This window comes from Eptatretus burgeri, chromosome 6, assembly GCF_056783735.1.
Source record: "Eptatretus burgeri isolate ZD-2024b chromosome 6, Ebu_testis_v1, whole genome shotgun sequence".
Taxonomy (NCBI): domain Eukaryota; kingdom Metazoa; phylum Chordata; class Myxini; order Myxiniformes; family Myxinidae; genus Eptatretus; species Eptatretus burgeri.
This window is the reverse complement of record NC_140966.1, coordinates 35,807,459-35,821,207: the sequence shown is the minus strand read 5'-3', so window position 1 is coordinate 35,821,207 and position 13,749 is coordinate 35,807,459. Positions and strand designations below refer to the sequence as shown.

Genomic DNA, 13,749 nt, shown 5'->3' with positions numbered 1-13,749 from the left:
TTAATGGGGAAATACATCAAGCCGAGGGGGTAAATGACAGAGGAAGGGTTGAGAATCACTGCTAAATACAATGCTGAAATTTGCTGGGTTTGTTTTGCATAATTGCAATGCATTCTCTTTTTAATATTTAGTTTCACATATTGGTATTATTTTGAAAACTATCTGCAATGTTTTTGAAACTTTAAGGATTTAGATGATACAATATAAAGAAAGAAAACTTACACAGGAATTTGGAAAGAAAACCGTTCAATACACAGAGTATTAAAGAAGCTTTTGGAATAGAAATGTCTCCAAATATCAAACATAATGGGAAGTGTATCAATATTTGATCCATGTAAAGAAAATGCTCAAATTTTGATTCCCCTTCATGATGCATCCCCAAATGCCCCATCGATTATTTTCCATTACTCTCTCCCCCCATTCCCCGACTTCTCTTCCAATCTCCTTTCCTTATTCTCCTCTCCCTCCTGAACTTCCAACTCCCTTACTTTTTTTCCTCTTCTTCCCATTCTCATCCCTTAACACACCACCCAAATTTCCCCTCCATCTATAATATTAAATGTCAGTATGTGTCCATCCGTCCGTCTCCTCCATAACTCCAAAACTTTGAAACCGAGCGGCCCCAAACTTTGCATGCATACAAAGGGAACTCTGAGGTGGAGCATGAGTGAAAACTAGGTGTTTGGATTAATTTAAACACCCCTTTTGAAGATAATTTAGGGGTACTCATCACAAGAAATACAAAATAAACCTTACACAGATGGCGGTGCACCATTTTTTTTTTGGTCAGCCCTCTGTCAGCTCGCTAGAGTTTGAAACCGCCATTTTTTTGGGACTGGAACAGGGCGCAACCATTTCTTAATGATAAAGTCCCCCCCCCTTTCCTCACTCACATCATCGAATGCCTGATCATCATACCTACAAATAGCTGGATACATTGCAATGCATCTACCTGCCCAGAGACGCCAGCGTTCTTGGCTTTATTTGGTGTCTGCACGTGCCATAACCCCTGGAATCTCTTAAACTCAGCCAAATTTCGAATTTTTAAACTTTATCATTGACTTCAGCAGAAGTTCCGACCATTAAAAAAAGTGTTCATTTGTCCAATTCGGACATTTCCTAACATTCCAGGTGTCTCCGGATCCATGGTGTTTATACAACCAATCGGCGATCGCCAATTGTTTGCCAAGCCAACCGTTCCTTATCAACCATTTCGTTGGAGTGCTTGCTTGAGTGGTGAAGCCACTTGGTGAGCGCTCTACTATATTTGCACCGTCACTGAATATATCAATATACTCAAACAACGTTCAGGGCCCACCTGCCTGCTCTTGGCCGTGCGGTGCGTCATGTGTTAAGTCGGATGGTGGTTTGCTCGCTGAAAATGTGCAATTTTATTTTACACAATGTTTCCCCTTTTTATACGATTTTCTTTCATTATACGACCTGTTACTTCGGCATAGAAAGATGCCTATAAGAAAATTAACGTTTCGTTTTTAAAAGTTTTTCAACCATTTTGTTGGAGTGCTTATAACATCTCTGGAGTTAAGAACGCAAAATATATTGGATGATTACATTGAGTAAAAAAATATTTTCAGTTATTACAAAGTAATGAATCGCCACATCACGGCAGGATAGCCAAGAGATACGTATTCTGGCTCTAACTCTAAGTTGTCTAGCCTGGGTTTGAATCCCGACCCAGCTATAAACAGTCATCCCACTGTTTCACATGGCAGGGTGATTCATCAATGTATGTGCCTTCTCTCAGATGGACATTAAACTGGAAGTCGCATCTGCCAGAATCCACCCCCCCTCCTCTCCCTCTCCCATCCCACTCTTTCTCTCACCCCTCTCCCTCCCACCCCTATCCCTCTCTCTCCCTCTCACTCGCTGCTCCCTCACCCCTCCCTCTCTATTACGAAGACTGTCAAGGACTGAGTTTAGTTTTGAATTTACCAGCTAGATAGCATCGGTTTCAAATGCTCCCACCAGTTTTACATAGAACCCAGTGGTGAAAAAGAAAATGCCATTTGAGTGTTTTATCACTCTTCCCTTTACTTCCCCTTATGCCATCTTCCCTTCCCCTCATGCTGTCTTCCCTTCCCCTCATGCTGTTTTCTCTTCCCCTCATGCTGCCTTCCCTGCCCATCACATTTCCTCTCCTCATGCTTATCTCCTCACAAACCCCCTCCCATCTCCACCCCCCATGGACATTTCCGGGCGGTTTCCTCATGCTGTATTAAGGTGCTGTTTTAACATATCCCATTTCCTTCACTGCTATACCACCACCCCTCCCCCTCCCCACTTTCTCCACAAGTCCCACTACCAAATTCAAGTCGAGAACCACTCCCCTCATGCTTACCTCATACAAAACCTCCACCCTCTCCCCACTTCCCCCTTCTCCCATCCTCCCTCCCCCATTCTACTTGCTCCCATCCTCAACCTCCCAGAATGTATTGCAATGTTTGGTGAGGCATCACTCTAACCCCCTTCCCAGCTCCTCCCTCCACTCTCGCCTTTCTCCTCTCGATCCCCTTCCCTCCTCTCAATCTGTCCCTCCCTCCTCTTTCACCCCTCTCGCTGCTCTCCTTCTCCCACCCCTCTCTCCCACCTCTCTCACACCCCTCTCTCCCACCCCTCTCTCTCCATATCTCTCTCTCTCCCCCTGCCCTCCCCCCAACCCTCCCCCTCTGTTAAGGGAACTGTTAAGGACTGAGAGTTTAGTTTTGAATTTGCCAGGAAGGTAGCGTGGGTTTTAAATGCCATAAATGCTGGGTTTTGTATAGAACCCAGCAGTTAAAAAGAAAATGTTGCTGGTTGGGCATGTTTTATCACCCTTCCCTTCCCCTCCCCTCACGCTGCCTTACCTTCCCTTCCTCTCATGCTGCCTTCCCTCCCCCTCCCCTTTCCACCCCTCCCCCCCCATGGATTTGTCCAGGCAGTCTCCACATGCTGCATTAACATGCTGTTTTAACGTATCCCATTTCTTTCAATGCTGTACTACCTCTCCCCCTTCTCCACAAGTCCCACTACCGAATGCAAGTCAAGAACCCCTCCCCTCACACTTACATCCTGCCAAACCCACTCTCCCTCCCCACTTCCCCCTTCCCCCTCCTCTCTCTCCCATCCTATTCACTCCCACCCCTCACCTCCCAGAATGTAAGCGACATTTGAGGTGTCGCTCTTCCCACACCGCCTTCCTAACTTCCCCCTTCCTCACCCACTCCTAGCTCCCCCTCCCCTCCTGCACCCCTCCTCCTTGCTCCCCCTCCCTCCTCTCTCTCTCCCTCTCTTCTCCATCTCCTCCCCTCCATCTCCTCCCCTCCCTCCTCTCTCTCCATTCCTTGTCGTCCCCCCCCTTAATATTCCCACCAGCAAAGTGATGGGTTGTGCCTGCTCGTATGAAATTTGTATACGTCAGTCAACGTCTATTTTTCAAGATTTGTAATCAAAATGCTTTTCTTTTTAACAGCCTGCCATGGGTAATCAAACATCGTCATACTCTTGTATGCTTCCTACAAGCCCTGTGAGCGCCCGCAGCTATGACGGATACACGCCACCACACATGCAAAGCCACATTGGGAGCCAAAGTTTGGGACCGAATGGAAACACCTCTACCGGTAAGGACCAACACTATGCAGCAAGGATTTCTTTCAGGAGTCCTTTCTTTTTTAAAAATAAAACTTTCTATTTACAAGATCAATGGCTTCCTCATCATACATTATTTTGTCTTTAAGCAAAAATTATCATTTTAAAAATAAGTTTAAGCTATAAAGAATATGCTATAAATTTTGGCTTCAAGTAAGTTTTTATTTGTGTGCAAATATAACGGCTGGTCATTCATTTAATTACTTTGTGGCTTAACTTTTCAGAAGAAAAATACAGTAATAGCACTTGTACTGTTATTATATTATACGACCATTATTATACAATGTTATAATATAATATAATATTATATTATATGTTATTATATACGTTACTTTAAAAAGTTAAATTATTTGTAAGGAGCTGTGTTGAAAAATAAAATTATTTCTTCATATCTTTCGTTGACTTTTCAATGACAGGCAATGAACTTACTGATCATCCCTCTTATAAATAAGCTATATTTAAAGATCAGTCTTATGCAGGGCCAGTCTTATGCTCTCATGCAATAATTATTGTAATGAGCATTTTGAAGTGTGGATGCGACACTTCTAATTTTCTGAAAATATCATGGAATAAAAATGTTTTATCTTTTAATTTTTGTTTGTGTTAAATTCTGTTGTTGGAGTAACATCAATTACAGCCAACCCATTTCATTACAATTATTGTTTTGTTGAAACCTTGGATTTGCCTTAACAATTTTGATTACATTTACAGAAAAACGGTCAACTTTATTTCATGACCACACTTAACAATCATGTCAACTGGGTGCACTGTGATTTTAGAAGTTGGTTTCATTGAAAATTATACAAGCATTAACCTATGCACAGATCAGCAATACATCACTTTACAAAATCGTTCATGAAAGAATTTGGCACAGGCATTATGGATCATGATATACCTTTACTTGTGAGTGTTCCATACATATTGTGTGATCATCGACACCATTGGTTGACATGCAACTCCATTTTTTTTTCTGATCCTCTGTCATACTTCACTATAGATGTACATTGATTCTGATCTTGATTTCCTCTCTATCATGAAGCAACCTGTCATTAATTGTTTCCGAAAACATATATCTTACAAGAATATTTAAAGATTACACCTCTCCATCTTTGTTCATCTCATTGTTTGTGGCTGAATTTCTATTAAAAGGTTTTCTTTTGCCACTCCTCCTCAACGGCAGTTTTCAAGCAGCCACACCTCCACTGAGATTACTACATGCCTATATGTAACTTCTATTGCTCTGCTTGAACATGACTATCACTTGAAGAACACACTGTAACTAAGAGACTTGGAATCACTTTTGGAGTTATTAAGCCTTTATGTTGATCACTATTCATATTAGTGCTAGGTTAACGTATACATTCAGTCTTGCATGCAACTCCTTCTAAAACATGGAGTATTGATGCACATATTCACATGGAGTATACTTCACCAGCCAAAGCTTTCACTTTGCATCCTTGCTTTGTGGTATTTTCAATAATTGGAGCTATGATTGATTCAAACTATCACTAATGGTCATACTGAACATGTGACTGCCTTTACTTTTATAGCCTTTATACTGATGTGAAACACTAAATTTCAGTATAAACTCAACCCTTCACTCTGCTCTGGTATGTATGTTTGTATGTATGTATGTATGTATGTATGTATAAACATACGTACATAAATACAGCATTGGAAATAATTATGGAAACATACACAAGGTATTCACAAAAAATGAATAATCGTAACTGATAGATTTATGCAATTACATGCACAGTGTATTATTGCAGAAAATATACAAAAACAAAATGAATACATTTACTTACCAAACACGAATCAAAATCAATGTCATTAGTATTTGATATGTGAGTTGATTGTTATATATACAGCATTATACCTTGTTTTCATGCTCCCTTACTCAGATTATGAATGTATGACTGGAATATTGTTCCAAATATCCGACAGCATTTTTCACAGTTCAATTAATATTGTTGTGGTACTGGCGGTCCAGATTAATCCCCCCGACCAAAATTGTGGTGACGGGCGGTTAACACCGCCAGCCCAGATAGCCGAGCGTTTTTTTTTTTTTCATTAATAGGAGGCAGACATGTTGATCCTCGGAGATTATAGCGTGTGCGAGAGGAGTGGGGTGCAATGGCGGAGCGGCAGAGGCACGGGGAAGCACAGCAGTGGGGGGTTATACTCAATCCCCACGATAAATACACAGACACAGCAACTTAAAATAAACTAGAACTGCCACTTTATAACTGCTGGCAGTGATGACCGGGTACCCAGTCCGTCCGCCTTTGACACAACTGATACAACGTGAGACTTAAATCATAGTCGCAAAGTTTCGCATTCATCGGATAAGCGGTGCCAGAGAAAACATTATTTAATGGTGATACAAACACAGGCCTGCTTCGAGAGGGCGCGGAACAGACGAGTTACGAACCGGGCAGCACAAAGCATTCAATTTCGTTAGAACTGGCTTCCAGATTCAAATGATTAAATAATTCTGCCTCCCAAACCGTGTGACCGATCAGGTTGAAATTTTAAACTTTTGTTTCGCATGTCACCTGAATTATAAATGTGAAGTTTCTCATATATAGAGGCAGCGGTTCCAGAGTAAACATTAATTAATATTTATCCTTCAATCCAAGATGGCGGCCAAACCATGTGACTTGTGATGTCATAATTTTCACCACATGTGCAAACACGATGGGAGACTATACGTGCAAATTTTCGCTTCTCCAGGTTAAGCAGTTCCAGAGAAAACATTATTTAATATTTTTCTTAAAACCAACATGGCTGCCAAACCCTGGGCCCGATCCCGTTGAAATTTCAAACCCTCATTCCGCATGAGCGTTCCACCATAAAGGTGATGTTTCACATTTATTGATGCAGTAGTTCCAGAGTAAACATTAATTAATATTTTTCCTTCAATCCACTATGGCTGCCAAACGTTGCGTCGTACCTCAAAAGGGGGTGAGAACTTTTTATTCGTCATGGAGAGACGGTCATAGTGGTGGAGTTTCGCATGGATCTGTTCAGCCATTTCAGAGAAAAAGATGTTTGAAGATATTGTTTTTCAATCCAAGATGGCTGACGAACCATGTGACCTATGACATCAGAAATTTATATTCTGCTTCCAACTGGGTATTGGAAGACGTACGTGAAGTTTCGTGTTAATCGGTAAAGGTGCGTTTTTCAATCCAAGATGGCCGCCAAACCATGTGACGTGTGACATCATAATTTTTACCAAGCGTGCATACTGCCTGCTTGATGATAATTACAAATTTTCGATTCGTTTGGTTAAACGGTTCCAGAGAAAACATTATTTAATATTTTTCTTAAATCCACGATGGCGGCCAAACCATGTGACTTATCAATTCGAAATTAACAAACTTATATCGCCTTACTCTCCCGAATATAGTTCTGAAATCTCCCCTTCAGTGGACCAGCGCTTCTGGAGAAGAAGATGTTTGAAGGTTTTAGGGTTTTTTCAAGATGGCCGCCAAACCATGTGACCGATGAAGAACAAATTAACAAACTTGAGAAAGGACCTCATGGGGAATATATGTGTGAAGTTTCGTCTTCATCTGTCTTGCCCTTCTGGAGAAGAAGATTTTTAAAATTTATTCATTTTCAATCCAAGATGGCTGCCGAACCTTGTGACCTATGATATCATAAATTTAAATTCTGCTTACCATCGTCGACCCGAACAAGTGTGTGAAGTTTCGTGTAAATCGGATAAGGTCTATTTTTCTATCCAAGATGGCCGCCAAACCATGTGACTTCTGAGGTAAAAATTTTTTACCATGTATGCAGACAGAAGGCACTTGCAAATTTTAGCTTCGATGGCTTATGAAATTCCAGAGAAAACATTATTTAATATTTTTCTTAAATCCAACATGGCGGCCAAACCATGTGACCTATCACTTCGAAATTAACAAACTTGCATCGCATACATGTCACGAATATAGTTCTGAAATCTCGACTTCATTGGACCAGCGCTTCTGGAGAAGAAGATGTTTGAAGGTTTTAGGGTTTTTTCAAGATGGCCGCCAAACCATGTGACGTATCAACAACAAATTAACAAACTTGAAAGAGGACCTCAGGGGGAATGTACCTGTAAAGTTTCGCCTTAATCTGCCTAGCCCTTCTGGAGAAGAAGATTTTTTTAAAAAAAACACTAAAAAACAAGATGGCGGCCGAATTACGTCATCGATGACGTCAAGAAAAACATTTTTGACGATGAATTTTGGTGTAGATGACGCTCAGAATTTTTCAGATTTTTCCTATATGGCGTTCTACTTGACGAATTTTCACCGGTATATCGCTTCACCTATGACGTCACGAAAAATCACACGTGTTCCCCATAGGGAGCTTAGTAAAATGTATCAAACGAAAAATTTTTCCATTGCACGGTTTCCGAGATACAGATGTCCAAAGTTTATCGCTTTTTTCAAGATGGCGACCGTACCACGTGACCAATGACGTCATAATTATAACGTGATTGTGCTATCAAAAAAGATACATACTATGGTGAAAATTTCCTGTCGATCGGACTTAGTGTTCCAGAGAAAATGATTTTTAAAGCGAAAAAGGGTGCAAAACGCCGGCGGAAAAATAATAATAATAATAATAACTAGAACTGCCACTTTATAACTGCTGGCAGTGATGACCGGGTACCCAGTCCGCGTCCGCCTTTGACTCAGAGACTTAAATCTTTATCGGATAAGCGGTACCAGAGAAAACATTATTTAATGGTGATACAAACACAGGCCTGCTTCGAGACGGCGCGGAACAGACGAGTTACGAACCGGGCAGCACAAAGCGTTCAATTTCCTTATTACTGGCGACCAGATTCAAATAATTAAATAATTCTGGCTGCCAAACCACACGGCCGATCAGGTTGAAATTTTAAACTTTTGTTTCCCATGTAGCCTAAATTATAAATATGAAGTTTCGCATATATAGAAGTAGTGGTTCCAGAGTAAACATGAATTAATATTTATCCTTCAATCTAAGATGGCCAAACCATGTGACTTGTGACCTCATAATTTTTACCATGTATGCAGATGTCATGGAGGATGACAGACGCATATTTTCGCTCGATAGGTTAAGCAGTTCCAGAGAAAACATTATTTAATATTTTTCTTAAATTCAACATGGCTGCCAAAGCATGTGACCTATCAATTAGAAATTAACAAACTTGTATTCCCTACTCATGTGCAATAGGGGTGTGAAGTTTCCCCTTGATCAGATCAGGTGTTCTGGAGAAGAAGATGTTTGAATGTTTTAAGGTAAATTCAAGATGGCCGCCAAACAATGTGACCAATCAAGAACAAATTAACAAACTTGAGAAAGGACCTCATGGGGAATATATGTGTGAAGTTTCGGCTTAATCTGTCTTGCCTTTCTGGTGAAAAAGATTTTAAAATTTATTCATTTTCAATCCAAGATGGCTGACGATCCATGTGACCTATGACATCAGAAATTTATATTCTGCTTCCAACTGGGTATTGGAACACGTTTGTAAAGTTTCGTGTTAATCGGTAAAGGTGCGTTTTTCTATCCAAGATGGCACGCCAAACCATGTGACGTGTGATGTCATAATTTTTACCATGCGTGCATACACGATGGTAGATGATAATTACAAATTTTCGATTCGTTTGGTTCAGCGGTTCCAGAGCAAACATTATTTAATATTTTTCTTAAATCCAAGATGGTCCCCCAACCGCCGCACGTCTCAATTCGAAATTAACAAACTTATATCGCCTACGTGTCCCGAATATAGTTCTGAAATTTCCCCTTCATCCGACCAGCGCTTCTGGAGAAGAAGATGTTTGAAGGTTTTAGGGTTTTTTCAAGATGGCCGCCGAACCATGTGACCGATCAAGAACAAATTAACAAACTTGAGAAAGGACCTCATGGGGAATATATGTGTGAAGTTTCGTCTTCATCTGTCTTGCCCTTCTGGAGAAGAAGATTTTTAAAATTTATTCATTTTCAATCCAAGATGGCTGCCGAACCTTGTGACCTATGATATCATAAATTTAAAATCTGCTTTCCATCGTCGACCCGAACAAGTGTGTGAAGTTTCGTGTAAATCGGATAAAGTCTATTTTTATATCCAAGATGGCCGCCAAACCATGTGACTTCTGAGGTAAAAATTTTTTACCATGTATGCAGACTTGAGGGAGGAAGGCACTTGCAAATTTTCGCTTTGATGGCTTATGAAATACCAGAGAAAACATTATTTAATATTTTTCTTAAATCCAACATGGCGGCCAAACCATGTGACCTATCACTTGAAATTAACAAACTTGCATCGCATACATGTCACGAATATAGTTCTGAAATCTCGCCTTCATTGGACCAGCGCTTCTGGAGAAGAAGATGTTTGAAGGTTTTAAGGTTTTTTCAAGATGGCCGCCAAAACCATGTGACGTATCAACAACAAATTAACAAACTTGAAAGAGGACCTCAGGGGAATGTGCCTGTAAAGTTTCGCCTCAATCTGCACAGCCGTTCTGGAGAAGAAGATTTTTTTAAAAAAACACAAAAAAACAAGATGGCGGCCGAATTACGTCACTGATGACGTCAAAATATTTTTTTTTCTACGATGAATTTTTGTGTAGATGATGCTCAAGAAATTTCAAATTTTTGCCATGTGGCGTTCTACTTGACGAGAATTTTACTGGGATACCTCTTCACTGATGACGTCACGAAAAATCACACGTATACCCGAGAGGGAGCTTGTTCAAATGTATCAAGCGAAATTTTTTTACACTAGAAGGTTTCCGAGATACAGAGGTCCAAAATTGATCTGTTTTTTCAAGATGGCGCCCGTATCACGTGACCTATGACGTCATAATTATCAATTATGTATGCTATCAAAAAAGATACATATTTGGTGAAAATTTTGTGTCGATTGGTCTTACCATTTCTGAGAAAATGGCATTTAAAGCGAAAAAATTTGGAAATTTTGCAAATTTACGGCGGAAGAATAATAATAATAATAATGCGTAATAATAAACAGAAGAAAAACAATAGGGTACCCTGTACTCACAGGGTACCCTAATAATGCGTAATAATAATAAACAGAAGAAAAACAATAGGGTACCCTGTACTCACAGGGTACCCTAACAAGGAAATTTAATGACAATATAAATATTTACAAGGAAAAAAAATCAGAATATAATAATACGTGAGGTAAATTAATCATAAAGTCGAAATCGAAGCGCCTCTTCACACAGACATATACAGACAAGGGGAAACAAAATCAAAGAAAATCCTCCCTTTATTGTGGCACTTTGCTTGGTCCAGAGATGGTCTTTATGGAACATGGAATCGAGGCACTTCTATTGCACATGTAGACGCGCGCAAAATGGCGCCAAGCCACTCTCTCACAGTGGGAACGTTCGTCAGGCAATTCATGAGTATTCAACACAAACTCACCGACCACCGTGCAGCTTCTTCGTTTATCACGCCTGCCGATACTCTCTTTGCAGAATGGTGCCGTCCCCTTCGGTGATATTCACGAGGATTCAAGGCCATCTCATATGACCAGCCAACAGTTGATGGCCAGTGTCTCGCTTCACCACGCGAGCCAAATTGTCTCAGCATGAATCATGCCATCGTCTTCAAGCGTCGAAGGAAAGCCAGCTGTAAAGCTCTGTTCTTACAAGCCATCTCCGAGCTATGTTCTCTCTCGACCGCGTGCGCCCCTCACTCTGCACTCGTCTGTTCCTCATTCAAACTCATCCCATCAAGACAACCACCTCCTCGCTTCTCTATCTCTTGATGTTGCACCAAAAAAACATTCCACCTCTGGGGCATGGCTTGCTTGCAGGAAAGCCAGAAGGTGGGGCCTCCACCCGCTCAACACGTTTGGCTAGCTTTTGTTAGAGTTGTTGTTATGTAAGCGCAACTCTATCTTTGCTGGTTTGTAATACAAAAACGTAGGGAAAAGCAATTACATACTGGGCGAACTTATCCTTGATCCCTATCTAATTAACACTGCACCGCCCGCTGTGTGGTGACACATTACACTTAAGCTCACAGTTTCCCTACTTAATTACATTGAGATGTCTCCTACACATCCACGGACCAAACAACTCAATTCAATTCCAACTTTCCTCTGAAATTCCTCCATCTACCCCCACAAACGTCACAATATATTTGGTTGCCGTTTGACTTTACCGGTATCCATATCATTACATATGGCCACAATGATATTCATATCATGGCTTTGTACAGGGCAAGATATCTTTGTTCGGATCCATCAGCCATTTTACATTCCAGATAGTTTTTCACCACATTGACTCAATGCTTTGGGTCATTGTTATGTTGGAAGATGAATCCGTGCCCAAGGAGACGTGCTTCTGAGGGAATGGAATGATGGATCAGAACTTGCCTGTACCTGTCGGCAGTCAGTTTACCTTCGATTTTATATAAATCAACTCACCCTTGACTGAGAACACAATCCCACTATTGTATTGATCCACATGCTTCACGATAGCTGTTATTGCACTCCCTGGTCCTCCTTCGAACAAACTGCAATTGATCATTGTCAAACAATTTAAACTTGGACTCGTAAATAAAGAGCATCTTCTTCCACCATTTCACCATTTTCATTTGGTTGCTTCTCTTCAGCAAAGGTTTTCGGGTAGCAACACATTCATTGAGATCTCTTTCCACCAATGTGTATCTTGCTGTTCTTGAAGAAACGTCAGTGAATACCCATGTCGGGGCTCAAACCCCGGACCATGAATTACAATGCTGTAATTCTGAGAGACACTATCATCAACAAATATAATAGCTTATTACAGCAAAGATAATGTATCTTCACACACAAATGCAAGAAGTCAAGAACATGTCTATAATTTATCTTTAATCATCAATCAATCAACCCAACAAAGAATCACTTAAACAAATAATCACTTAAACAATGAATCACTTAAACAAAGAATCACTTAAACAAAGAATTAAAAGCCAATTTAACCAGTGCACAAGTCGAACAGAATGCTAACACAAGAGCTCTATATATCTTCTATATAACATACTGCTCTATATATCTTCAGTCAACTCTGGTTTTATATTCTTTTTAGCGAAGTCCTTTTGAGCAAGACACATTTTGCGGTGTTTCTGAGTGTAGTACATTTCACGGATAGTGGCTCAATCTGTTCTTGCACAGAGCCCATCTCATGGTTTAGCTGATAAGGATGTGGGTCTTGAGAAGCACCGTTTATGGAAGTCCTTCTCTGTTGAAATATCAACGGGGTTCCGATTGTGGAACCTTTACAAGACATCAGCATTTGAAACACAGCATCTTCACTTTATCTTCCCAGACGAGAGAAAGAGAGATTTTTCCTTCCCTCCCCCATTTCCAGCAGAATTGATGGCAATTTTGACCACACAGTCATGCCATGGAGATTAGGAAAGATTATGTGCGCAATGTTTTTAGTGGGCCCATGTCTCCAAATACATTCATGGTTCATCATACCACTAATTGAACAAAGTTTAGCTAAAAGCAAGCAATAAACAACTTTTAATCAAAAGAAGATGTTTAAAAGTAAGTTTTAAATGAGAGAAAAGCTGAAATCTCAATTTCAGCCCTCACATTCCTCCCTTTTTTTGATGCAAAAACAAATCTGTTTTTGCAAGAACAACAACTTAAGAGTGTCAAAATAAAATCTGTCTCTGGCTAGCTATGGGACCATCCCTCCACAGAACAATCAGGGTTCACCCTCTACGAACGCATGGCCGCCGCCGCCTACGGGCAGGTAGTGTCCATGAACCCCATCAGACACCGCGATGAAGCTGGATTTTCTCTCCAGAGGTGAGTCCATGCCTGCTGGTCGTGCCCACTTCACGACATCATCAAGCGGGTGCCAACTGCGTATGTAATCCCAATCACAGAGTTCAATCCCGATATTCAAGTCTCTAAGGCATGGCCTTTGACAGTATGTAGGGCTCCACCTGCACTCTTTTCCTCATTCGAGAACACCAGCTCATCTCAGCATCAATAAGCGTCCATGTCCACCCCCTCCCTTCAACTGGCAGAGCACGACGGACTGCTGAGACAGGTCGCCTAAAGCGTCTGTAAGAGAAATT

At 40.8% G+C, this 13,749-nt stretch overlaps 2 protein-coding genes across 4 annotated transcripts in view; one reads left to right on the top strand and one right to left on the bottom strand.

The window, feature by feature from the left end:
* Positions 1-13,749, top strand: part of PAX6 (paired box 6) — a 202,453-nt gene that overhangs the window by 52,637 nt on the left and 136,067 nt on the right. For both annotated transcript variants that reach the window (XM_085884549.1, XM_085884551.1), the window contains exon 10: positions 3,470-3,617. In XM_085884549.1, coding sequence (XP_085740675.1) covers positions 3,470-3,617 — 148 coding nt within the window. The remainder of the gene's footprint in view (positions 1-3,469; positions 3,618-13,749) is intronic.
* Positions 12,550-13,749, bottom strand: part of LOC147024538 (uncharacterized) — an 80,979-nt gene continuing 79,779 nt past the window's right edge. For both annotated transcript variants that reach the window (XM_085884553.1, XM_085884554.1), the window contains exon 6: positions 12,550-13,735. The gene's annotated coding sequence lies outside the window, so the exon portion shown is untranslated. The remainder of the gene's footprint in view (positions 13,736-13,749) is intronic.